General features: G+C 38.3%; 11 protein-coding genes across 11 annotated transcripts; 8 read left to right on the forward strand and 3 right to left on the reverse strand.

Annotated features, from left to right (window-relative positions):
* Positions 1 to 17: 17 nt before the first annotated feature.
* Positions 18 to 1,151, reverse strand: BDF20DRAFT_906662 (arsenical-resistance protein; the record flags this gene model as incomplete). Its single annotated transcript, XM_053083295.1, has 2 exons — positions 18 to 756; positions 844 to 1,151. 2 exons carry the CDS (start codon positions 1,149 to 1,151, stop codon positions 18 to 20), a joined length of 1,047 nt encoding a protein of 348 aa, XP_052934708.1.
* A 446-nt stretch (positions 1,152 to 1,597) lies between these two features.
* BDF20DRAFT_836651 (arsenate reductase) lies at positions 1,598 to 1,999 on the forward strand (the record flags this gene model as incomplete). Its single annotated transcript, XM_053078970.1, has 1 exon — positions 1,598 to 1,999. The coding sequence occupies one exon, from the start codon at positions 1,598 to 1,600 to the stop codon at positions 1,997 to 1,999; it is 402 nt and encodes a 133-aa protein (XP_052934709.1).
* Positions 2,000 to 2,279: 280 nt separating this feature from the next.
* BDF20DRAFT_822650 (endoplasmic reticulum Ca-transporting P-type ATPase) lies at positions 2,280 to 6,591 on the reverse strand (the record flags this gene model as incomplete). Its single annotated transcript, XM_053077722.1, has 9 exons — positions 2,280 to 2,405; positions 2,491 to 2,743; positions 2,832 to 3,165; positions 3,249 to 4,606; positions 4,693 to 5,249; positions 5,379 to 5,784; positions 5,881 to 6,065; positions 6,164 to 6,253; positions 6,328 to 6,591. The coding sequence occupies 9 exons, from the start codon at positions 6,589 to 6,591 to the stop codon at positions 2,280 to 2,282; spliced, it is 3,573 nt and encodes a 1,190-aa protein (XP_052934710.1).
* A 501-nt stretch (positions 6,592 to 7,092) lies between these two features.
* BDF20DRAFT_877526 (uncharacterized protein) lies at positions 7,093 to 9,405 on the reverse strand. The gene is made up of 8 exons (XM_053081447.1): positions 9,061 to 9,405; positions 8,851 to 8,984; positions 8,698 to 8,727; positions 8,388 to 8,536; positions 8,196 to 8,300; positions 7,742 to 8,080; positions 7,596 to 7,670; positions 7,093 to 7,493 (listed from the first exon to the last, which is right to left on the reverse strand). The coding sequence occupies exons 1-8, from the start codon at positions 9,164 to 9,166 to the stop codon at positions 7,439 to 7,441; spliced, it is 993 nt and encodes a 330-aa protein (XP_052934711.1). The 5' UTR covers positions 9,167 to 9,405; the 3' UTR covers positions 7,093 to 7,438.
* A 108-nt stretch (positions 9,406 to 9,513) lies between these two features.
* Positions 9,514 to 10,732, forward strand: BDF20DRAFT_836654 (uncharacterized protein; the record flags this gene model as incomplete). Its single annotated transcript, XM_053078971.1, has 2 exons — positions 9,514 to 9,854; positions 9,898 to 10,732. The coding sequence occupies 2 exons, from the start codon at positions 9,514 to 9,516 to the stop codon at positions 10,730 to 10,732; spliced, it is 1,176 nt and encodes a 391-aa protein (XP_052934712.1).
* A 1,540-nt stretch (positions 10,733 to 12,272) lies between these two features.
* Positions 12,273 to 14,508, forward strand: BDF20DRAFT_877542 (uncharacterized protein). The gene is made up of 3 exons (XM_053081448.1): positions 12,273 to 12,979; positions 13,046 to 13,488; positions 13,555 to 14,508. Exons 1-3 carry the CDS (start codon positions 12,647 to 12,649, stop codon positions 14,369 to 14,371), a joined length of 1,593 nt encoding a protein of 530 aa, XP_052934713.1. The 5' UTR covers positions 12,273 to 12,646; the 3' UTR covers positions 14,372 to 14,508.
* A 108-nt stretch (positions 14,509 to 14,616) lies between these two features.
* On the forward strand, positions 14,617 to 14,886 carry BDF20DRAFT_877547 (uncharacterized protein). The gene has a single exon (XM_053081449.1). The coding sequence runs from the start codon at positions 14,659 to 14,661 to the stop codon at positions 14,866 to 14,868; it is 210 nt and encodes a 69-aa protein (XP_052934714.1). The 5' UTR covers positions 14,617 to 14,658; the 3' UTR covers positions 14,869 to 14,886.
* A 2,825-nt stretch (positions 14,887 to 17,711) lies between these two features.
* Positions 17,712 to 19,763, forward strand: BDF20DRAFT_822816 (ras guanine nucleotide exchange factor domain-containing protein; the record flags this gene model as incomplete). Its single annotated transcript, XM_053077743.1, has 5 exons — positions 17,712 to 17,895; positions 17,950 to 18,459; positions 18,559 to 18,629; positions 18,660 to 19,116; positions 19,438 to 19,763. Coding segments are annotated over 5 exons (1,548 nt in total), but the record flags the coding sequence as incomplete, so codon positions are not given.
* Positions 19,764 to 20,327: 564 nt separating this feature from the next.
* Positions 20,328 to 20,639, forward strand: BDF20DRAFT_822230 (uncharacterized protein; the record flags this gene model as incomplete). Its single annotated transcript, XM_053077677.1, has 2 exons — positions 20,328 to 20,387; positions 20,463 to 20,639. 2 exons carry the CDS (start codon positions 20,328 to 20,330, stop codon positions 20,637 to 20,639), a joined length of 237 nt encoding a protein of 78 aa, XP_052934716.1.
* Positions 20,640 to 22,269: 1,630 nt separating this feature from the next.
* On the forward strand, positions 22,270 to 23,892 carry BDF20DRAFT_914195 (aminotransferase; the record flags this gene model as incomplete). Its single annotated transcript, XM_053084157.1, has 6 exons — positions 22,270 to 22,347; positions 22,426 to 22,517; positions 22,579 to 22,687; positions 22,764 to 22,874; positions 23,023 to 23,317; positions 23,405 to 23,892. The coding sequence occupies 6 exons, from the start codon at positions 22,270 to 22,272 to the stop codon at positions 23,890 to 23,892; spliced, it is 1,173 nt and encodes a 390-aa protein (XP_052934717.1).
* Positions 23,893 to 24,428: 536 nt separating this feature from the next.
* On the forward strand, positions 24,429 to 25,630 carry BDF20DRAFT_810162 (uncharacterized protein; the record flags this gene model as incomplete). Its single annotated transcript, XM_053076594.1, has 3 exons — positions 24,429 to 24,709; positions 24,931 to 25,477; positions 25,547 to 25,630. Coding segments are annotated over 3 exons (912 nt in total), but the record flags the coding sequence as incomplete, so codon positions are not given.
* Positions 25,631 to 25,966: the final 336 nt, after the last annotated feature.

The following is a 25,966-nucleotide window of genomic DNA, read 5'->3' on the forward strand; positions in this document are numbered from 1 at the left end:
AAAAACAAGTATACCAATCAAGGATTTTGACCATTCTTCTCCAAATCCTCCTTCTGTGCATGCTCTGTGTCATTTTTCCAAACCAGTTTTTTCTTCAAATAGAGAGTAATGTACACCAGCACAACTAAGACGGGAACCTCTATCAAGGGCCCAATAGTAGCTGCTAGAGCTTGTTCAGAATTGATACCAAAGGTACCTACTGCTACTGCAATAGCTAATTCAAAGTTATTACTTCCAGCTGTGAATGATTGAGTCACAACTAGTTCGTAAGGAGTTCGAAGAAGCATTTTAAGGACGAAAAAGGGTACGAAAAACATGATAACAAAATAGCAGAACAGAGGAACAGCAACACGAAAAACAGATCCGATATTTTCGATGATGTGATGTCCTTGATTAGCAAACATGACAATAATAGTATACAAAAGACCTACCAGAGCAAGAGGTCCGAAATGAGGCAAGAATTTTTCTTTGTACCATTCATTGCCTTTACACCAGCGTAATGTCATGCGAGTTATAAAACCTGCAACTAGTGGAATGCCAAGATAAATAAGAACCGATTGGGCGACAGGCCATATATCAACAAGTATTGCTTGGTTAGGCGGTGCGCCAAACCAAGATGGTACTATATTGATAAATAAAAACGCGTAGGGTGAATATAAAGCAATCTGAAGAATGGAATTGACAGCAACCAAAATAGCGCAATAATTTTCGTCTCCACCCGAGAGAGTATTCCAAATCAAAACCATGGCGATACATCTGTAGGTCATTCCGTTATTTACAATGCATCCGTTGGTTAAACAAAAGTATTTGCTTTTTCTCAAGTGCACAGACATGAATACTCACCTTGCCAGTCCTACCATGACTACGCCCGTTCGGAAGCCAGGCAAATCAGGCAAACAGGCCCAAGCAAGCGCTGTCATAACAATCGGTCCAATAATCCAATTGATAAAGATGGAAATACCTATTTGCGCCCAGATACTCTTTTTCGAAAGAATGAGATGCAGTTTTTCATATTGTATTTTACATAAGACTGGGTACATCATCACAAGTAGACCAATAGCGATAGGCACCGACACAGAGCCAAACTGAACCGTCGCAAAGGACTTTTGAACATTGGGTGCAAAATAGCCAATGATGACACCAATTATCATTGCCAACAAAATCCAGACGACTAAATATCGGTCGAGAAATCCGAGCCTCCGCAACAATGCTTAGATTTAACAGTAATACTTTAGACAAACTGCTTTCAGTTATATAATAATAGCAAAGAACTCTTCTCTTACCAGTTTGTGCTTTGTTGTTGCTTTGTGTAGTGGACTTGGGAATCAATTTTTCATATCCGTTTGTGTTATCAACGCAATAAGCAAAATCGCAATCCGCTGTTTTATAACAAACTGAAGACCTTTCACCGCAAGTATTGCTCCGTTGCTCTGAGATTATACTTTGATTTGACATTAGAATTGTAGATCTGCAATATGGAGAAAAGCGTTGATAAGCAAATTCGGGATTTATAGATAATTCTAGGAATTACGAAAATTAACGGCGGCCCGATTTGCGTATATGTCTTGAATTTTGTTAAAAACCCACATCTCAAATAATGGCCAAAATAACCATCTTCCACAATCCTAGATGCAGCAAAAGCAGAAATGGTGTCGCATGTTTGCGCGAAAACAATACTGACAACCAGTACAATCTAGAAGTTGTTGAATACACGAAAAATCCACCGTCTCAAGAAACTCTAAGAGCTTTGGGCAATTATCTCGGCATTGAGCAGCAAGATCCTGCTAGCAGGCCATGGGAAGTTTTATTACGGCCAGAAGCTAAAAAGAGAGCAAACTCTTTAGAAGAAGCATATGCTTTGATTGAAGAAAATCCCCTTTTGTTGGAGCGCCCTTTCGTCATTGACTGGGAACGTAAAAAGGCAGCTATCGGACGTCCAGATGCTTCTGCTATTGAGAAACTGATTGCTGAGCATATCGAGTTCACTAAACAGCAATAAGTCATCACCATATTACATTATATGCTCATAGTTTATATTCAATAAAGGAAGCGCTTTTTAATCTGTATGCTGTGTGTTGGAGTATTTGAAGTTGGCCATTTGCAAACATACAAACCGTTATTATTCATAGTCAGAAGTATATTCGAGATTGAAGAACCAATTTAGTTTTTACTGTCCTTTAATCGAACTAATTTTTAATGAAACTGTACAGACATACAATGATTAGAATAATTTCAATATTACAAACTAAAAACAAAGTGATATATTCTAGAGTAGACATCTAATTTTTGCCTCTTCTAGCAATGGGTTTTGCACGGTTATCGGCAAATAAGTACTTGGTAACCTTTTCTATGGCCCATGCAATGCCAAAATCAAGAATCATGCAAAGCGTCAATTTATAGCGGAACTAAAAAAAAAAATAGAAAATAGAGATTGTCAGAAGAGGAGCAACAAACACGATAACAACAATTTCTAATAAAACGAAAACCTACAGTTCCAGGGAATGGTACAAGCTTCAAATAGTCATTGACATCGGGCCACATTTCAGTTGCACCTGCTAAAGCAATTCCGCCAACCGACATCAAACCATAGTATAGTGCTTTATTATCCTGAATACGTTCACGGAAAGGATAGCCTTGATAGTTAATGGCGAAGGTAGACACTTGCATCGACAATTGAATTAGATAAACGGCACTGTTCAGAAGACTAGGTTCGAATTCTCCTTCTAAATCAACTTCCTTGGGGCTACATTGAGAGAACGGAAAAAACAAAAAGGATGTTAAGTTATGAAAAAAAAAAAAAAAACGTTAACTGCTTTCATATGTATACTTACGGTTCGAGTTTTTTGGCAAGACCATTGATATACACCAAACTAGCAATATGAATAGCAAATTGCCCAAGAACGGACAAAATAATATAAGGATTAAAGATATTGGGTTGCGGGCGTTCTTTGGACAGTTTTTGGAGAGGTCTACCCTTGGAAATACAAAGGAAGCAAACAGACATCAATACACCAGTAATGGTCACTTGAAGATCACCAAACTTGATACCATCAAGGTATAAGACAGATAAACTGTAAGCAGAAATCAGACAATTTAGGGCTAGGATTTTGTACATTTGAATAGTGGCAACTAGTGTACAACGACCCTGGCGAATAATATTGTTGACTAACAAGAGAAAATATGTCACGATGTTAATAATTGTACGAAATACAGAGTCCATTATACTTGATTAAAAACATAATACTCACTTGAAGTGACGTTACGGAGCTTGGAAGTGAAGGGGGCAGCAACTGAAGCATCACCAAACTTAATTGTAGGGGGTTCTTCCATATCCATACCTTCCATCATCTTTTGTGTTGCCTCTTCGATCTTTCTCTTTTGTTCTAATTGACGTCTCTGGGCAGGTGTCATGTTTTGAGCTTGTTGTTGACGAGCAACTTGAGCAGCAAATTCAGGATACAGGTGGGCAATAGCAGGGGGAGGTGGAGGGGCCGGTTGGTTAAAGCGAGCGGAAATGCTCTTCTGTTGTTCATACATAGCCTTCATACGCTCAATGCGCTGACGTTCAGCTATCTTTTGAAGATCTTCGGGTGTACCATCCAAAAGAGCTACGCCAACATGAGCTTGCTTAAGAGCGCCGACATCATTGGTACCATCACCGGCCATCAAAGTAGTATAACCGAGATCTTTGAGGCCGGTCAATAAGTATTCCTTCTGTGAGGGTGAAACACGAGCATATACCCAAGTATGTTCCAAAATTTGATTCATATTTTCCTTGTGAGGAGTGAATTGAGTCATTGCAGAACCAGTTAAGCAGAGATCGTACTTGTCTAAAAGAGCTTTATCCAAAGGCTCGACAGGATCAACTTCAACACGATAAGATTCGTCGATGCTGTGGAAGATAACCTTATCATCCTTACGGGTCTCTTCACGGTCAACAATTAATACGTCACGTTCAACAATGGCAACTTCACGAGCGACGGCACAAGCTGTTAAAGGATTATCGCCTGTAATCATAACACAACGATGAGAAGACTCGTTCAATTCCTTCAAAGCAGCAACAGCGTCTTCTTTGAGAGGACAACTGAAAACAATAAAACCAGCAAAAGTAAGATCACATTCCACCGATTCCCGAGGAAGATCATTGATCTGGCTAGCATTCAAATGCTGATCCAAAATTTTATACCCCAAAGCCAAAACTCTGCTACCCTTCCTAGTGAAATGTCTGTATGTATCCACGTAATTGTCCGGAACTTCCTTATACATGAGTTTGAGAACTTCAGGAGCACCTTTTACAGCAACGAAGGATTTGCTTCCGGCAAATTTAGGATGGATTAACGTAGAAACAGATGATTGACGTTTAAGAGCAGAAGAAAATTGATAACGACGACGAATTTGCAAACTTTGTGTCTTCTTTTGACCCTTGGGATAAAGTGTATCATTAGCACCAAGTTCCCAATCGAGGGCCTTCAAGGTTTCTTTTTCCATAGGATCCCCAACAATACCGTCCTCCAATTGTACCAAAGCGTGTGCACTAGCCAAAACCCAGCGAGTACTGTCAGCGACTTCATCAGCCTTACACAGTTCTGTTGGAGACTTCTTGTCACTATTTTGATTAAAGTAAGTAGAAAAGACACGTTAGATTTTCACTTTGTTAGGTAAAAATCTAATTTTAAAGAACAAGGAAATTACTTTGCGTGAGCTACTCCTTCAAAAACCAAATCCTCACTAGTCAAGGTACCAGTCTTATCGAAACAGCAAACGTCAACACGGCCAGCGTAGGGGATACGGAAGGGTTCTGTACAAAAAATAGCAAATTTGGATAGAGCAACCAAGCTACTGTTAACAGCTAAGCTCAATTCCATGGGCAATTCAGGAGGGACGACAGAAGTAATGATCAAAATACAATCCAATAAAAGCTTGGATTTTTTACGATCATTTTTAACACCTTCCTCCCAAACGTAAGCAGAAGCAGCAATTGCAAAGACGAGTAAAAAGAGAATGAACAGTAAAGCTTCAAAATTGTTGGCAGACACACGTTCGGTGGAGAATATCATGGTACGGACGAGCTCGCCTTGAGATGTACCGAAGCCTGTACGGGCAACGACACAAACACAACCTTCATCTGGAGGTACTTCATTCTTTGGTGCGGTCACTTGGAGTACTTTAGTACCGCCAAAAAGAACATTGATCCTATCTGTGCCGTTCATGTCAAAATCATCATTAGCATCTCTAAGGGCGACGGATTCCTGTAATAATAAAGATAGACTTGAAGTTAAATCATTGCTTCTCAGTTTTTAACCTTCTTATACGCAAATGTCACTGTATTTTTTCCCTTCTTCTTCATAACCTCTTTAGCTATGTAAAATTATATATACCTTCAACAAGGGTGTCGATTCACCGGAAAGCATAGCTTCATTAACAATACAAGAACCATCGGCTATGACCAAATCACAAGGTACGCCTTGATCTTCCTTAGTACGGACAATGGAAACGACATCACCAGGTAACAATTCATCACTTTGAATCTGCACCCATTTCTTTTCACGCTTGACATATACAGGGTAAGGCTTTTGATTCATACCACGGAATTCATTAATGGTACGAAGACGTTGATATACAACTGTACATTCGAAAACCACGAGCATGAACAATGTGAAAAGTGAATAATACCAATATTCATCCAAACACCAAAGACCTACACAGAAGATTTGAAAAACAAAGAATGGTGCAACAGCATGTTCCTTGAAAAGCTCGATGAACGTAGGTAAAGGAATCTCGAACCTTCACAATGAACAACAGGTATCGTGTCAGATCTTGTATTATTAATTGTAGCAGTGAAGCACCTGTCAGCGTTAAATCCCCTGATGATCAACTTACTTATTGGGTCCGTAGGTATGTCTAAGCGATTCAACCTCTTCTTGTGTCGTCAAGCCCTTAATGTCCTGGTAAAAGCCAACATTCAACCCTAAATCTGAAGGATAAAGTAATTGTTCAAACTGCTTTTTATCCGCGTTCCAGATAAATTTTTTTTGTTGGAATGAAAATGAGATCTCATCCTCCTCCTCCTCTTCAATAGACTGCCATAAAAACATTTTAAACTCTCATTGTTAGTACATTGTAATTAAGATATTTCTTCCCTGTTCATTTTATCGCAAATTACCTTTGTATGCTCGAGTTTAACAAGAGTTCCTTTGCCTTGATAACGATATGGTATAATTTTGATGATACTAGCTTTGTATACATTGGGTTCCTAACGTGATGGAAACGCAGTTTTCAATACAGCTTGAGATGAAAAATGTCTTTGTTTAAATGATATCTAATTACCTTCAAACAAGTGAAAAGAGCTTTCAAATTGACACTCCACTGACAAGCCAAAAATGTTAAAGCGTGTAAAGATACAATACCACCAATTGCAACAAAAGTCCACTCCTCAGAACCGAGATATGTGTCATAGTGAAAGAAATAAACATAAATAAACGCAGGGTAGAGCATACTAAAGAAGGGCCAAACATATAGATGCCAGACTCGAGGCAACGGCTTCAGCAAGGCAGCTGTCTGCACTCGTTCGGACTGAACAAGCGTTTGCATCCTGATGCAAAGAAAGCGAATATACGACAGTGAGTTGACAACGGATTTATAGAAATAATTCTAGCGAGGAATCGTTCATCTTACATTTTTGATGAAGCAAGAAATTAGCTGCGGATTATTTTGTTCTTGAAAGGATGAGGAGATTTGCGAAGAAAAAAAAAAGGTTATTAAATTTAGCTGTTTTATAACATTTTCTTCGCCCTCCTGATGAAAACGTCGCCGACGTTTCAAATAGCGCAGGCCAGAACTAACTGCACCACTTTTTTTGGACCTATGCTATGTATTGTAGCCTTTTCCAAACTTTGCAGGTCATTTCTCCATGACAGCTTGTTGCAAATACAATTATTGTAAGGTATCTTTTGTTAGCCATTTTTATACCTTTTTTTAATGATAGTCGTCTCATCTCTGTCGCGCGTTGCTTCATGGAGAAAATGTGAAAACATGAAAATCTGTTACCCAAATACCCAATTTTATCTATTTTCTCTTTTTCCTTCTTTTTTACTTTACTTTATACCCTATACTTTATGGCCTATCCCATCCTGTCCCTTTCTCTCTTTCTATTCATTCATTTTCAAATAGCACAAGTATATGAAGATAACTAGTAGATTAAATTATCTCTTTAAAACCTATTTAGTTTCTATCGTTATGCGTTTCACATGCTAAAATAGGGTAAAGGTGAACAAAGCTTTGCACTTTGTAGTCTAAGAAATATACATATAGAGCATTGTAATCGTTGACAGACTTGGTCTTTATTACAGTATTTTATAATGCTGAAGTGATAATACACAAATTTATCATTCGACTAACAAAGATATAGAATTGATTTATGCTGTAGATAGGTGTCTATCTATTTCTTATCATCATCAGGCTTAGGAGAGAGCCCACTCATAGCATCGCGAGCCCTATAAATGTTTTCATGAAAAAAAGGACATCAAAAAAATTCGTGATTAGTTCAGTAGTTCAACCTATATACAACTTTCTTGTCCAGTGAGTTTTAAACGTACAATTTCTTTAATTCAGGGTTGTTCATCATTTCTTGCAAGTTGGGAGCGCCTCCGCCACCCATCATTTGTTGGGCCCTACATACCAGGAGAAGAAAAAAGTCAGCAACGGAATAGCTACTCAAGATCGAATCGTACAAAAAGTTTACATTCTGGCAATATTAGGATTATTCATCAAGCCGTCAAGAGCACCTGAAGACATCATTTGTTGGGCCATATTCATTAAAGCGGGGTTGTTCAGTAAAGAACCTAGATCAGGCATGCCACCGGCACCACCGAGATTAGGGAAGCCACCAGCGGAAGAGGATGAAGCAGAATCAGAGCCAGAGCGCTCAGCGGTAGGAGTATTAGACTCGCTGTCAGAACCTAACTTAGCCTTAGCGGTGGCCAAAGATTGTTGTATAGTAGCATTACCAGGTTCAAGCTCCAAACCCTTTTCATAAGCCTTGACAGCTTCATCGAACTTATTCAAACAGAAATAAGCATGGCTACACATTGTATAGAATGCGATATAGAGAACATTGACTTTTGATTAGCATAAATCCTTTTTCCCACCCATCAATAACGTAATCCATAATATTGCTGATAAATATGATTCTTTACCCCATACGGCTATAAGCCTTACTGTATTTGGGATCGATTTCAACTGCCTTCTTGGCGTCATTTACGGCCTTCTCGTGATCACCTTGTTGACTATAAGCAGCAGCACTACAAACGGGGGGGGGAATTCGTTCCACACAGAACGTCTATCAATAAAAGCATGTCAAAAGTACATTTATAGGAGAAATATCGTACCGGTTGGCGTAGTAAACAGCGTTGGAGCCATTGAGTGTAATGGCTTCAGTATAAAGCTTGATAGCTTCTGGATAATTACGTTCGGCGACCTTACGGTTACCCAAAACCTTTTTTTCTTCAGCAGCTTTCTTATCCTCCTCACTGACGTTCTATATTTGAAATGTTGTTAGTAAACCTTTTGCTCGTTATGTCAATACTGGATTATATAATTGTCTTGCAATGAAACCGTACACCTACATTAATATAAGAAATAAGATTGGCATGTGAGTGAGCTATCTACGTGATAACTTTCAAGTATTGACTAGTACTTACTTTCAGATTTGCTGGATGTAGCAGCTGACTAAAGAAAGACGTAAAAAAAAAATAAAATAAAAAAAGACAAGACTGTTTAGACACGCTTCCCTGAATCTAATTATTCACTCACGGCTCAATTCTACGACTCTTCGAATCCTATATTAGTTACCTGCGTATTCTTCTTGGTTCTCAAATATACATCAAAGATAGATAATAAAGTGGCAGGCTTAGTGGAGTAGAGTTCTTTTTGCTTTTCATCGGAAGCATCTACGCCGAAAGCTTCACCAATGCACTGCATAGCAACTATTTTGTAATTGAGCAGTATTAGACATTTTTAAACGTTGCGGTCATCAGTCTTTGGACTTTGGGCCTGACTTACCTTCAATTCCTTCGGTGTCATCTTTACTGATCGTGCCGTCTTCGCAAGACTTTTGCAAAAACTCAAGGATAGAATATACAAGTGCTTTCTTATTTTCAGTAGCCATTCTGCTTTTCTTGAATGGAATAGTTGCTGACAAGAGGAAAGTAGGTGATAGAAGAAAATTACAGAAAAAGTCAACTTGTAAAAAGCTCACATTCGCTTAGAACGAATAAGCCAATTGAAAACGTCTCATCATTTCAGAAGAATTTTCCAGATTCAGGGTCAGTTGTTATTTCATTTTTTTTTTTTTTTTGAAGCTGTTGAAATTTAACTTAGTCCGTGCCTGGTCAAATCAGAAAAAAAGTATAAATAGGGAATCCTTATCTCACATTTCACAAATTCTTAACTCATTAGACTCTTTTCTTTTGTCTCTCCTTCAATTTCTGCATTTTTTACAACCTTTAGCAACGAATGTTTCCAAACAATTGTAACTCTTCCAACGAAAAACGTGGATCTATCTTTGTATCTGGTACAGATGGTGATAAAGGCGTTATCCTTGTTCAGCAATTATTGCAACTTCCTGAACAATACAAACATTTGACTCATAAAACGGTCTACGCTGGATTACCTGACAGTACGACTCCAAGAGCAAGATCACTCGAAGGTTTAGGCGCTAAAGTTGTTGCATTTGATGTCCTTAATGACCACAAGGCCGCATTCAAGGCTCTATCAAATGTGTCTAAGCTTTGCTTATTAATTGATCCTTTGAGTGAAAGAATGCAACGATCCAATGCTTATCTATTTGGAAAAGCGTAAGTTTTCTTTCTATTGAGCGTCATCATTGAAGTTGTGTAGACTAAATCTGATCCTTCCTCATAGTTTCATTGATGCTGCTAAGGACGCTCAAGTGGAGCATGTCATTTTTCTGACCCCTTTCACTCCTTTAGATCCTGTGAAGAGTATCACAGTGAACAAACAGAAACATTATAGCGATGACACCACACATACATTGCCTTATAATTCCTATCGCACTCAATTTATGCTTATTGAGTCTTATCTTCAGTCCCAGTTTGATCATAATCGAATTACTATTTTAAGATATCCCGGTTTGCTTCATCAACATCTGCTGGTCTTCAGTAAATACATTGCTCAGCACAATGCTTTTCCATTACCTCATCAACATTTAGAAATTACTGTTGAATCCTGTAACATGATAGATATTGCTCGTGCCACAGCTTTCGTCGCTCATTCGCCTACTTTGCGCCACAGCAAGAATACTTACAAGATCTCGTCCGGTTTATTAACTCTAGAAGAAATGAGTCATCGAGTGTTAATAGGTGGCTTGCAAAAGCGTAATTGTACCATTAACACTATGGATATGATTGAATTGCAAAAAATCTTATCAGAAAGCGTTGGGAACGAAGACCATGCTATGTTTTTGATGGAAATGTGGGGCTTGCCTGTCGTTCATAATTATAACAGTTGCGGCAGTAGAAGATTAGAAATGACGCGCGATTTAGAAGCGCTCACGGGACAAAGCGGGAAAACTTTGAACGAATACTTTGAAGAAGATGGTGTACGTGATGCTTTCTTATCTCATCATTCTGTTACTGCTGCTACGGCTTCTGTTGTAACCAATCCGAATAGTTCTCAAAATGAAAGTTCTGCTGCTACAGTTATTCGCACTTAAACCGATTCGACTAGCTCCCTACTTCAGTCTTCGTTTCACAATCATCGTAGACGATATCTAATCATGTACATACCCAAACTACAACTTGGTGCATTTTTTATGCTCAAGTAACCTTTTTACTATAGCTTGATTTTCTATATTTTATAAAATGACGTATACTCTTTTTATTCTTAATACACTTGCCACAAGTATTACACAATTCATGCTTTTCTATATAGTACAGCCTCAACAATGTTTATCATCATTTCCCATATTCAGCCATCACATGCAAACTTTTCTATTAAACTACACGATGGAATGGGAAAAGATGCCGTTATACAATGTTACATCTGTTGTAATCTCCTCTAATAACCTTGACGTATAATGTCCGTTCAAATAAATTTATTGGTTATAGATAAAGAAAAACGTTACATTAAGATTAGAGTTTTGCTATGCGTTGTACCTGATATTTATGTTCGTGCCAGCTGAGAAAGGGATACATCAGATAAATGAAGGAATATACCACAAAACGAACGCTTTAGTGATACTAATGAATTTTCGGTTTTAATTTAGACCTTCTTGTATACAAAATTGGATATTTTGATTGACTTGATTCAGAAAATTTAAGTCATTATTTCAGACTAATAACTTTTTACATTTGGACACTTGTAGTAAACATCTGAGGCCCGCCTCTTTTTGCACGCATTTGTTGCAGTAAGTTTCGTTGTTTGATCGGCCCAGAAGAATTACGTACATTCTCCTTAGCTGCCATGTGAACTGATAGTCCATTTGTATTTTATGTAAATGACTCACAATCCTGTATTCTCATTGACTGCTCAGCATCTCTCTTGATCTAAAATCGTGTCACTTTAGTGTCATTTTCCCCTTAAAGAAAGCAATAACAATAGGTGATTGTATAAATTAAGTTAAACGCCTGTTTCTTGTCAGTAACTGATGAAGTGATAAATAAACGTGTCTTGATTAATAAACGTGTCTCGATTTGGTGTCAAAATTTAGCGCGTCTAAAGAAATCTGTCTAGATTGTTTTTGTTGTCCAAATATAACATTCTAACAAAAAGTTTCAGTTTTGCTGGTACCTTTTCCCTTTTTTTATCAGAGTCTAATTATATCCTTTAAAGAATTATTAAAGAAGTGTTAACAGTGGATCTTCAGGTAGATTAAAATAAGATCTCATCACAACCTACTCACAACGACTGCACTGTACATATTTTGTTTGTAACTGAGTGTTTGTATCTTTTGAGTTGCTTTTTTATCATGCCGTCAAGAGAAGCAAAAGTTTACCTTGAAGCAAAGTTGAAGAAAAAGCAGCAAGAAAATAAAGAAAGTCAGTTCATTATTGCTGTATTTTGTTTACTATTCGTTTATGTACTCAATTAGAATCGTTAAACCATTAATTTCTAGAAACATGTTTTGATTGCGGACGGGAAGGGCATGCCCATAAGGGCTCATACTTGTGTCCAGAATATAATGGTAACAGATAGCTGAAGAGGTAGTATTTCCTGTTCATTTTCACTGATATTCTATTCATACGCTTTTCTAGCCAAGAAACGAAAGTCCGGAAAGGACGACTACGAAACAAAGCAAGCTAAAGATAAAGGCAAAAAGAGAAGGCTAGAAGCAAAAAAAGCATCGCCATCGAATACTGTCATATGCAAGCACTGTGGTCTAAGTGGTCACTCAACTAAAGCTTCCTTTGCTTGCCAACAACATATTACTACTAAAGCGGAGCTCCTTCGAACAAACTATTCAGATAAGTATGAGCTTTACGCTCGGAAACTGCCCCTTGTAATCTACGTGGACGGTGTTTTTGATGCTAAGCGCAGTATCTTACGGAAAGAGCATGAAGGATTCCAGCAAAAAGTGATTGAGCTGTGCAGATTTATACGGGACGTCACAACCAGAGCGCAGCTTTTCATGAATTACTACATTATTAAGAACCGTAATTTAACTGTTCAGGAATACATTTATGAACAAAACTTTTGGTACTGCATCTGTAAGCTAGTCTTGGGCCAAAAAATTACCAACAAAGCCTACATTAACCACACTGTGGCTCTGACGTTCGATGACGTTGCTACTGACGATCCATCCATTATATCCCCCTTCAAGGATCAAAAAATCAAAGGTTATAGTGATGCTATGGCGGCTGCATGCGAGAGTATAGCAACCACTTACATGAACCACATGGTGGAAAACTTCACTAAACGTATCAGATACTACTTGTATTGGGCATTGAAGCCTACTTTCCAGGTAAAATGCTTGACTTATATCTTCATAGAGAAGATTTTAATTGCCCAATTCATTGTCAAATAATAGGAAACAAAGAACAATGTGATTTACGGACTCATTGACTCATATTGCCTTCCTAAAATTTTGTATGATATGGATACTTGTAAATGGTTGGAGGATGTTGATATAACAAAACAACCCGAAGTCGATGCAACATGCCAATCATTGATGAAAAAGATGCCATCAACTCCAACAATCGAAAATATCACAGCAGCACCATCAACTTTTCTACCACCTTTGGCGTTCATGCTGCAGTTGATCGAAACGAAAGCCCTTACCGCTGGTCCGAATGACAAAAAACCCAAATTATTCTCATTAACTCCCACTGTGTCATTCAAATGGAAGCATGTCAGCATCAATGAAAAGGCCCTATGCTGTTTGTCCAGACAGTCCATTGGCAACCGGTCCTATGCTAATAATCTCGAGATCTTCTTTAATGTTTTTAATTTTGCAAAGTTCGGATATGAAACGTAAGGAAAAAACTACACTTTGCTTTCAAAACCCAATGGCACTAACAAAATTTGTTGCTCAAATAGCCTACAAGACCTTGTCAGAGCTCCAGCCAACTCTAAGGACATGTTCAATTGTGTAATACACACAGATGGCTTTGCTGTAACCTTTTTGTTTGTCCGTTCCCGTCAAGAAAAAAGTGCAACAGCTACACTCACTCTTGAGGATTTTACTCCTGCTGAAATCAACAAGTATTTCATGCCGATAGCTGTAGATCCAGGGCGTAATGAGATATTCACAGCTGTAGTTGGTTACAACACAGATACGCATCAAATTCGCGCATGTAGCAAAGAGGAGCGCGCTCAAATTGCTGGATATAACAGACGTACAAGGGTCGTGGATGAAAAGAAGGTTGCAACTGGTATCAAAGAAATTGAGACCAATCTACCGACGTGCAAGACTGTTCACTCCGAAATACAATATAAGCTGTACCTTTCTTATGTATTGAGACATATCCAAAGCTTACATGAATTTTATGGCTTCAACTCTGCCAAATTCATATTTAACGACTATCAAGGCCGTCAAAGAGCTGACGAAGAGCTCGCTAACATGCTTCTGGATGGAGGCAAAAAGTATAACCCCAGAAAAAGAAAAAAAACCAACAAGAATAAACGGCGTAAAAGAAAGTTGCCGAGAGGAAGCAAGACAACGAAGAGTAAGGTACATGCAAGAAAAGCACAGAGGGCTGCAGAAAGGAAGGAAGGACAAGAGAAGAAGTTAACGATTAATGTAGAAGCAGCTGCGCAAAAAAGGTACGCATTCATTACTACTGATTCAACAGTAACTGGTAACTATATAAATACATTAACCTGTCCTTTGCAGATACAAAACAAAGACTGTTAAGAAATGGACCGCTGCTCCATTCTTTGAAGACCGCAAGAAAATCCCATTAGTCATTTTTGGTGACGGGATGAAGAACAAGGATTGTGTTTCATTTAAAGGCCACCCAGCAGGTGTGACAGGAAAGTTGTATCGTACTCTCCTGAAAAGACAGCGCTGCTTTCTTGCTGCGGTAGTGGACATCAACGAGTTTAAAACCTCAAAGGTGGGTCCCAAATCGCCAAATCAAGTGCCCTTCTCTAGAAGTAATGTCATTTTCGTAGGTTTGTAATAATTGTAATGGTGTCGAAATGAAAGAAGTACGAATTTCGGACGGCTCCAGCGTCTATGGTACCAAGGCCTGCAAAACCTGTGGTATGATATGGCAAAGAGACGTCAATGCGGCCAAAAATATGCTTACTATTGCAAATTCCGTATGGGAACACAATGGCCGCCCCGACATTTTCTCTCGCCATCGCCATAACGAAAATGGTGCTGCAGGTTCTATACCGACGGCTTAAAGATTTTTACGCGTTTAGGTGAGTTCATCTTGTGAAATTTGTCACTGTACATTTCTGGGGTTTTATTAACTGCTGCTTGACGTTACTACATACTCAAACAGGGTAGGTATTCTGTGCTTTGGCACAGTATATTTACCTTGTTTGAGTAATAGTAGTTCGCACATTTGGCATTGAGCATTTTGACAGAAAAGGTATGATCCCAAAAACTATACTTTTCATCCAAAATAATTTTAAATTAGTCTGAATTTTGATTGTAATATAGTCTCAATTTAATAGCCATTTTGTGCGAAAGTCAAGCGGAAAAACAGTAATGAACCCTGAGAAAGCATCTGTTGAAATGAACCAATGAATTTCCTCGGTTATGCAAATGTACGATAATACATGTTATATTTTCATACAGAAATGCAATCTGATCCCACGCAATACTTAAACATTGGACCTATAAATTTATACGTCCCAAACGTTATGCTAGACCGCTTTTACCTTGCTTTGGTGTATGTTGCTTTTCCTGAATGTTTTCAGTTCTTTGATAACCTGAAACTGACCACTTCTTTTAATATGTCGTTTGTACTCCTAGGCGCACATCAAGCCTTTTATATTACGTGCAGATTGTGAAGAACAAAGAAGTGGGTGGGGATGGGCTGCAACACGGTCTCTTTTGAGCGATGGGAACATTGTTTTCGTACCAGCAGGCAAAAGACTCACAATCAAAAGCCACAAAATTGAGCATGGGAAGAGTGGGTTATGTATTGAAACAAGTAGCTCTGCAACTTGTAAGAGCAAACCTAGTGCTCTAATTGTTGCGAATTCTTTTGCTGCAGTAAAATTAATAACTATAGAAGGTTCATGTGATAGCTGTTGTTCGGATTTATGTTGCGTTAAGTATACATGCATTGAGGACTTCATAATGGTTTATTCATGACAAGTAAGACTACGATATTTTCATTATTTCCAGATTCAAATGTGGTAGAATGCTCTGTTCTAGTCATCGATACAGAGCAATGATGGTACAACGCCTACTACCGTAAGAATCAACATAAAAGTTGGTCTTACCCAGCGTTTCAGAAAAGAATCTACATTGTTCCTGGCTCTAAGTCATCCCATGAAAGGCCAAAATATAAATGCATTCTAATCGATCATGGCAAATATCAACAACATAAACGAGCATTCGACATTAGAAATTATCTCCAAATAAGACACCTTTAAACTCATGACATTTTATTCTGTTTACTTCAACATTTGCAATGTGAAAACAAATATCTCTGCAGCGATGTACAGTTTAAAATATCAAGAAATCCACTCATTGGCATATACGAACAAGACAGGAAAAAGCGGAGAGATGTACCACATGGAACGCCATGAATAAGAAGAAGTCATTCATTTCTTTGAATTGCTACATGCGGAATTTAAAAAGTTTGCAGAGGACGGCAAGAAGGGAGAGGATTTATAAGACATCTTTTTTTTCGCTTACCACATAAAAGCCAAATCTTTTTACTTGAGGTTATTTAGTATAGTATTATTTTTTGTCACTTACCACTTTAGTTTCTTTCTTTTTTTATTTTGTTTTGTTTATTATAAATGGGAATTCAGCAGTCTTGCTTTGAAGCCCATTAGCATAAGAACCAAAGATTGAAATTTCATCGTTCTTTTTGTTGACAAACACCTCCCTTCTTCTATCTGTTTATCTCGTAAATATTCAATATCAACTCTTTGTAAATAATGAAAACTATTTCAAATTATACCAATGCCACGCAACTATTAGAAGAAGGCAAAACCAAAGTAAGGGAGGATCACAATCGTTTTGCATAAATCATTGTTCATCTGACTAAAATAAAAAAAAAAAACTTCTGAAATAACGGCGTTTAGGATGCATATGCTGCCTTCCTTTCAGTTGTTGAATTGTCGACCCAACAACTTCATGGAGTCAAATTCGTTCATCAAAGTAAGCAATGCTTTACGGAGGTGTTTTTTCTTACTATAAAAAGCATCGAGGCATCAGTCATTTATGCCTGGAAGTTATTAATATCCATTTATTTTTAGCACCTGTATCGAAACCAATTGAATTTGAAGATTCTATTGCATTATTGAAGTTGAGTATCGATCATTTATACAAGATAGCCACTATAAGCAATGATGTTCAAAGAAAACTGCCTGGTGCATTTTCTCCAACTATAACATCCGCCACCATTGTCACCAACAGCCACCAAAGCAGCAGTAATAATCCTGTCAAACCTCCGCCTCCTGTACCACCGAAACCATACCATATCAGTAAGCAGCCTCAGCGTCCTCCTCCAACCACTAGTACAACCATCTTAAAACCAGACCCACCGCCAAAACCTGCGTCTTCGTCAGCGAAAAATAAAGTTAATGTACCAACATTTTCAAAGCTAAAAAGTGACATCCAAAAGAAAAGATCTAGAGGAAACTCTGTCAGTTTTGCCGAAGATACCAAACTGTGCAAGTCGAGAACAATTGAACAACATAATGAGACACAATTGGATGATAATGGAACAGTTCCAGAGCAACAGTACGAAATATGTGGGAAAGAAAACAAAGATATTACTGCCGCAGAGTGGAATCAGACCAGCCACGAGCCATCACATTCGTCATCGCGGTATCAGCCTCCATTACAGATACGGCCCGTTGTTTCAAGGTCGTCATCCTCTCTGTACTCTTCACCCTCTTCCGCCAAAAACATACCATGCAATCTGCAAAACAGAAGTAAATCTTGGATTGTGCCTAGTAGCTGTAGAAGATCTACATCGAGTAGCAACAGTAATAGTAATGGCAGTCATGATAGCTTGCTTGAAGAAGACGACGCTGGAGTGGATGATGGACCTATTGATGTGCTTTTGGAAAGTATTGTGAATCCACGAAATTTGATGCCGGCTCAAACTAGTACAGGTGACAGTTTGACCTTGCCAACTTTATCTCTTGAAACGGACAAAAATAACAACAGTAGTGACAACTATGTCCCCAATATTCCAGCCCCACCTTTATTAGCCACTCACAAACGAATCCAGCAACGTATAAATGATCTTGAAACAGAGTCGCAATATTCCTCAAACAGTCTCCATAAAGTCAAATGTGCACGACAAACATTGGAAAAAGTGCGTAGTCTGTATATGAGTGCTATGACTATACCCAGCATCATGCATTTCCCTCCTCATTTAATTGCTTATCAACTTACTCTCATTGAATCTTCTATTTTCTGCGCCATTCCTCGAGAAGCACTCTTGACGCATTCCTCTCGTACACCACACAAAAAGATTGTCGCCTCTACTGATTTTTTCAACTACACTACACGTTTTATCGAACATTCCATTTTATTGCCTCAAGAAGCGTACCGGCGCGCCGAAATCATCCACCGCTGGATCAAAATCGCAACGAAACTCTACCTGCTTCACAATTATCAAACGCTAAAGGCGGTTGTGTCAGCTTTGGGCACACCGCCCATCAAACGGCTCAGACGCACATGGGACTGTATACCGAAGAAAAAAATGGCAAAGTTGGAGATGTTGAGTCATTTGATGTCTGAAACAGATAATTATCAAAAGTATCGCGAGCATATTCAGGTAGAACAGAACACTTGTAACAATCGATTATCTTCCTCCTCTCTTTCAGCTGCTACAACACCCACAACTTCCGCCCGCGCTTTCACTACCTATTGTACTTCTGCGTCATCCACAGGCTCTTGGACAAAACCAATCGTCCCTTTTTTGGGCGTCTTCATCCATGATGTGACCTATCTTTATGCAGCAGTTAAGAAAGAAAATGAGGACCCTCAACAGAATCGTCGTGTGTTAGAGGTCCTTCATCAAATTCAAATGTTTCAAAAGGCTCCAAAATATCCACCCTACCCTATCATTGACGAAAACAACCATTCTGTCACTCTACCTAGAGGAAGAAAGAAAAAGAATTTATTCCGTCCCATAGACGCTTTACATTTTGTAGGTGGCAATTCCTCCCGGAAGGATCACAACAACAACGGTAGCACTATTTTCGGAGCAGCAACGGCAGCACTTATGCTAGGAGACGAAGAAAGAATGGAACCACAACAAGAAGTAGAAGTTGAGCAACAGCTGATCACGCAGTATTTACTGATGCGTCCATGGGTAAACGAAAAGACGATCGATGCCCTGAGCAATTTGAGAGAGCCCATGAATAAACCCAGGTCTAGTTCCTCCCCCACAACAGTAACAACAGCAGCAGCAGCAGTAAATGCCAGTGGTCGTTATAACAGCTCAAGTATGACTAACAGTGGTGACTACCTCTCAAGCAGCAGCGTCCGGTCAAATAACCATGGGAATCATGCTTCCCGTTCAGATTCAACGCCTTCTGCACCCTTGTTAAGGAAATCATCTGCTGCTGCAAATGCTTCTTCCCGTCAACAGATGACTATTTCTACTGCCATGCCCTCATCATCCTCTTCTATATTCAGTAGTGCCAGTTCATTGATACGATTTTCCGGCAATGATCATAGTGATCCATCGGTAGTTACCTCAGTGGATGAGAGCACTACTTTAGACGATAATAGCACCATCAGCAACACGAAGCGTTCTTTTGTAGGAGGTTTTTGGCCATTTAGAAAAAGCAATGATATGAGTCGGCAACTCTATGTTGAACCAGCATCTGGTAGTGGTCGCGATTTTGCAATAACCAACTCTTGGAGTGAAGTGGACGATGACGATGACGATGACGATGAGGATTCCGAAGATAAAGAATATAAGGACACACTAGACGAACCAATGACGACCCCATCCATTTCTCGGAATGACAACAGTGGAAGCTTAAACATGCGATTACGATTTCCTTCCGTAGCAAGCAGCAATAACCGGAACAGCAGCAACATTCACACTAAGGGACATAGTAGATCTTTTTCATTGCCTGCATAAAACAGAACATTCCCTTCCTAGAATCATAGTTATCAGATACCTGCATCAACTTTTATTTATTGATCTCTATAACTTGCTTTTTTCCAATACCTGATTAACATTTCGGTAAAGCAAATAAATTATGATAAATCACATACAACAAAACCATCACACTATCTATCTCACTGTCAAAGCATTTATTCTCTATGCTTCCCGCAGATTTAGACGTTTGTTTGCAATGATTCGAGTTAGCATGGTAGACCCTTACATTTATCAAATTCGACATGATAATCCATTCTCTATCTGTTTTGCTACGATTGTAGGTGATTTACATGTTTGAGACACTACAATGTCAAGAAACTCATTATTCATTCACCCGCTTCTAAATGATGACATACCATTTAATTGACATAGGAACAGGCTGTGTCGTACTACTCTGCATCCGGTTCAGATATGGCTGTCTTTTGTTTTCAACTAGTCATTGTGTGATCGGCTGGAATTAGACATTGCTGAGCTTAAAAAGCCTTCACTATCTTCATGCAGTGGTGTGGGCCTGCAACGCCTTATCCTCTACAACAAGGCAAGATGATTCCTACGGCATTTCAATCAGCAAACAAGTTACTAGCAGTCGAAACTAGAGCGAAAGTAGGATTGAAACTATATATAAAGCGTTATGATAAAAGAGTCGCACTTACACCTTGTTTGAAACTGTCAAATCAGACCTTGGCCATTTACAGATCTCTATTACGATCTTGCCAATCATTCACTTATAAGAACACAATGAAAAGGATTATAACCGAAAAATTCAAAGCGAACAGGCATATGACTTCCCGCCCCCAAGTTTTGAAAATGTTGCAGGAAGCTGATAAGGTATGTTTACAGTTTCTATATCTCTAGTCTTCGTCGATCAAAGTTACAGTCTCAAACTGTGGAAAAATAAGACTCTAGAATATTTTGAACAAGCCAAGTCAGGAGACCAAAAAGTGATGGATAATATTGATACGTACATGAGGCGTTTCTATGTAAAGTAGTCCAAATAAGCGAACGGAAGCATAAATGGTTCTCTATGCTCAACTATTCATTGGCCCTCATTGATTATCTAGGTAAGGAACAAAGATGAGAAGACAGCAAAGACAATAAAACCGTGCAGAATCGCAACCGTAAAGCAGCAACAGCAACGGTACAAAGGAAGGAAGCGATCCAAGTTTACCAAACGGAAACCATATCAAGTAGCCATTCTTACACAAACATCTACCGGATTTCGGTTTAAACGTGTACGAGGATGGAGGCAACCTGACCGCACAGCTATGATGATTAAGAATAAATTAAAGCGACTGCAGACCAATCTTGATCGATTTGTCCTATTGCAAGATTATTTACAGATGATAAAAGCAGAAAAAGTATTTTTAACGAATCTAGGATGCTTACCAGAGGACAAGCTCAAAGGTTTTGGTAAGTGCCAAGTTATTGATGCTTACCTTATTGAAATAATAGTTGAATCTCTGATATATCTGTAAAACATATTTATATACTAATAAATTTTAGAAACGACAATCAAGGCAGGAATGGCTCATTACTTTAGATATAAATTGAAAAAAAGGGAAGAGTTACCAGAAGATGAGACTAAATAATCCGCCTTTTGTCTAATGATATTATACCCATACCCATATTCCGTCATAGTCACGATTTAAAGCTAGAGATGTATCATCATCAGTTGATTATGTTGGTATTTTATTACAATATATTTCAGAATCCAGCGGTTTTGTACAGATTAAACGACACACTGCTATTTACATAATTGCAAGCGGCCTCAGCTTTGGTAGTATTATGAAAATTACTTAAAAGCGGACCGAAGGTTGATTGAATGGGCTTACCGAGCGAGGTAGACAACGATGAGTTGATATCTACATTTTCAAAATGTAGCAATTATGCTATTGAAAGGCAGGCATGATTTGCATATGGATAGGAAACACGCTTTCATGATTTGTACGCGATCTGTCAAGTGTAATTACTTTAAACGGGAAATTGGGACATGTTTGTGCTCCCATCAGGTTCATTGATAAAAAGCGCTTTTTGTATTGGAGCAGACATGAACTGTATACAAGTTACATAAAATGATTCTATTGGCTCGTCTTCATTACAACCATAAGAATGTATGCTACATCAACTGTTCCTTATCAACAACTTAAAGAAGTGCACTTTCCACTTTAACAAATATGCTTCATAAGGTTTTAGTCTATTACAATATAAGCTTAATAAGATGAACTTGTTCAAATTATAATTGGAAGATGATCGTGGGAAGTTTCGGTTCAAAGGGCTAAAGACCTTAGTAGTTTCTTCAATCTCGTTCACAATGTAAATAAGCTCCGAGTGAATCATCGTGACTATTTCGAAAAGTACTTTGATCTCTTTTAAACATCCATTCACAATTAAGGCACCTACTTCTTTTTCCCATTATACATATTCCTTGTTTTTACGCATACTTTTTTATACCAGTTAACTATTTTATATTCCGAAGGTCGCTGAGATGATATCAACAAGAATTCCGTTAGCATTCAAAAGAACTGTCTTTGGTTATGCCAGGAGATCATATTCAGAACTAAGCGTAAAATTAGTTGAATATTTTCAGGCGCGAGTTGACATATCTGGGGTTTACAATGTTATTTTGTTTGTCTCACTTTAGGCAAGCAAACTTAAAATCAGAAAAGCAGATACATTGAAGCCTTTGGTTGCAAATGATCAACTAGTTTTTGGGCGTACATTCACAGATCATATGTAAGTCCAACACTAAAGATAAAAATGAACAGAGGAACTTGTCCTTAATAGCTATTTACAGGATTTCAGTCGACTGGGAGGAGGAAAAGGGCTGGGCTGCTCCAGAAATTCATCCTTATGAGAACTTAAGCTTGCCACCTAGCGCTGTCGTTTTTCATTATGCTTCTGAGGTAATGAAAACAAGATAAACAAGCAGCAACAGTAGTCAAAGTTGCAAAAAGGGAATTAACACTTTCATCTTATTAGCTCTTCGAAGGTATGAAGGCGTACAAGGATAAGAATGGTAAAATACGTCTCTTCAGACCTGATATGAATATGGCCCGTATGAATCGCTCTGCTGCTCGTATAGCGCTTCCTGTAAGTTCATTGAGACATTCTTCCATAACGTACTTTGCATTACAAGTATCATTTATTCTAACTATTTCTTTTTCTCTCTCTCTTTTTTTTTTTTTTTAATTACTTTCCGTTTGCTCTGGATTTCTTATATGTCCTTCCACGATGAAAGCAATTTGATGGGGACGAGTTAATAAAGCTTATGTCGGAATACTTAAAGATAGACGAGAAATGGATCCCTTCAGAACGAGGTTACTCTCTTTATCTGCGCCCCACTTTGATCGGCACAGATGCAGCATTGGGTGTTACTCCGCCTGCAAAAGCAAAATTATTCGTTATTGGTTGCTCTGTTGGCCCTTACTACAGAACTGGCTTCAATGCTGTTCGCTTATTAGCCACTAGTGATTATGTTCGTGCTTGGCCAAAGGGCACCGGTAATACTAAATTAGGTCTCAATTACGCACCAGGTAAATGAAAAATGAATAATGCAAGTAAAAGAAAAAGTGTTAATGGATAACTGATACTTCTTGACGTGGAATTCACTTTAACAACAGGTCTATTACCACAACGTATTGCTGCTGAAAAAGGTTATCAGCAAAATCTTTGGTTGTTCGGTGATCATCATCAATTGACTGAAATTGGTACTACGAACTTGTTTATTTTGCTTAAAAACGATCAAGGTGAGGTCGAACTTGTTACTCCTCCTTTAGATGGTTCTATTTTGCCAGGTGTCACTCGTGACTCCATCATCAGTTTGGCTAAGAGTTGGAATGAATTCAAAGTAAGTGAACGCGCTATGACGATGCCAGAGCTTCGTGAGTTGGTAAAGAAAGGTCGCGTTCTTGAAATGTTCGGTGCAGGCACTGCTTGTGTTGTTAGCCCTATTAAAGAAATCGGATATATGGGTGAGGATTTGAAGATTCCACTAGATCCAAAGAACCCTAATGCTCAGGCTGGGCCTTACACAACCCGCTTCAATGATGCTATTCTTGCTATTCAATATGGTGATGTTGAACATCCTTGGTCCGTTGTCATTAACTAAAAAATTTTGTTGTTGTTGTTGGTTATTTTTATGCATAATGAAGCATTATTTTCTAATAGGGTACCATTTAAATATCACATATATAATCTCATATGGTACTAACATACACTTAGAAATAAAAAAAAGAAGCATCAGCATTTTGAAGTGATATGCCTTTGTTTCGAGTCAATATTTTTCTGATTCATCATCATTCAACAACACTCCTTTTTGTGTAATACAAAAATTGCCCGATATAAATGCTCTCGACAATATCTTGACTACTTCAGAGTGTCTTCCTTCTTAATAAGCGACCACAAATGAATGACAAAAGCATCCGTTCGAAATCAATAATTGACAAATTCAAAGAGCACTTTAACAAGAAACAGCATGTCGAAAGCAGTAGTCGCGCTTCTAGTGTGGCTCTAGACATAGACAATGAAGAAAGAGAACTCACGTATGGTAAAAAAACTTTGTCTGGATCGTCTACATCTTCGTCATCATCGAATAATACGATAAACGCTGCAGCAAAACCAACTGTATTTTCACAAAATCCTACCAGCGTTATCATACTTGTATTATTGGTTGCGGAAGCTATAGCTATTGTCATCATGGAAAGTTTCATCATCTTTTACCATTCAGCAATGTTTTCACAGTGCCAGCTGACTCTTGTTGCGATTGGCTTAAGCCAAGTCGATCTTATCTATCATGGCTTGTTCGCCATAACACCTATCTACCAGATTCTTTTATATTTGGATGCTTTGCATCAGAGAAATACAATTCATATACTGATATTGATCCTTTTTGGTAAGTCCCAATACCATTTTCCACTACGCCAATAGTCAGTAACAATGAATGATATTGTTGACAATTCCACTTTGGCTTTGTTGTATTGAAAGGCGTGCTTTCTATTATATTTGCTGGGCTACAGACTATACAGCATATATCGTTAGAAAAAGCAGGCTGTGATTTTTCATTAATCACTGGAGACAGTAATGTCAATTCAACCCTAGGGTCTATCAATGGCACTGCTGTTAATAATACGATTACCGCTAGTAGTAGTTCACTGAAAATGCTTGCTATCATACGAAATGAAACCAGCTCTACTATTTATTTCAAAGATACATTTGACGAGCTGATATCCAATATGAAACCATTCGAATATGCTTGTTTAGTATTTGTCCCAGTCTGTTTTCTCTTTATGGTGGCAGGCATCATTTTCCTCTACCGAAGTTTCAAGTGGAACACTTTGACGTACCATCTTCAACGATACCCCGACGGAGACAGTTCTTCTTCGTACAAAAATGCATTGATTGCTTGGTCAACTTTCACTAGTCTGCTGAAGCTCGATTTTTTCTTTTTGCTAGCTTATTCAGTACAGCTCATACCATCTGCCACAGTGGGCTATGAAGTGCCTGCTTTTGAAGGTGTACTTATTTTCTGCCTCAGTTTAATCATGTTATCGATTGCTATGTATTCTGCTAGAACCGAAAACATGAAATCGTTAAGTTTCTTTTGTTTGGCTTCGATTGGATTCATAGGCTATTTTGGGTACAGGCTCTTTACGTTTGGTATCCATAGAGAGGGAACAACAGGTGATCCGTACGCGGTAAGTTTTTTCCATGGTTTTAATAGTTTCACTCTTGACAATGTAAACCTAATCAACTTCCAATCTTAGTTCACGAGATATAATTTAGTATATGCCACTTTGACCGTCATCCTCTTAATGATAATGACATTAGCCACGAGTTTAATTTGCATTCGATACGTATTATTGAAGAAGCTCAGGCTCATTGGAGCTTTCTACTGTACTTGTTCAACATGTTTCTACAGTAATGAAAACGTGTTGACTTCCGCGAAAGACGAGGATACCTCAGTTACCGAGAATACCCATTCCGTAGCAAGCCCAGAAAAGAATACTTCTGATATCCTCATAGCCAATAAAGTTGAGAATTAAACCCTTATGCTATATTGATATTTGGTCGCTAGTCACTTATTCCATTGAATTATATTATTGAAGGCATTTAATTAATACTGTACAGAAGTTCTATTTACAATGAAAGCTTTAGTATCTCGTCCTTTCATGCTATACAATATG

The sequence above is a fragment of the Mycotypha africana genome, assembly GCF_025528875.1.
Source record: "Mycotypha africana strain NRRL 2978 chromosome Unknown BDF20scaffold_7, whole genome shotgun sequence".
NCBI lineage: Eukaryota > Fungi > Mucoromycota > Mucoromycetes > Mucorales > Mycotyphaceae > Mycotypha > Mycotypha africana.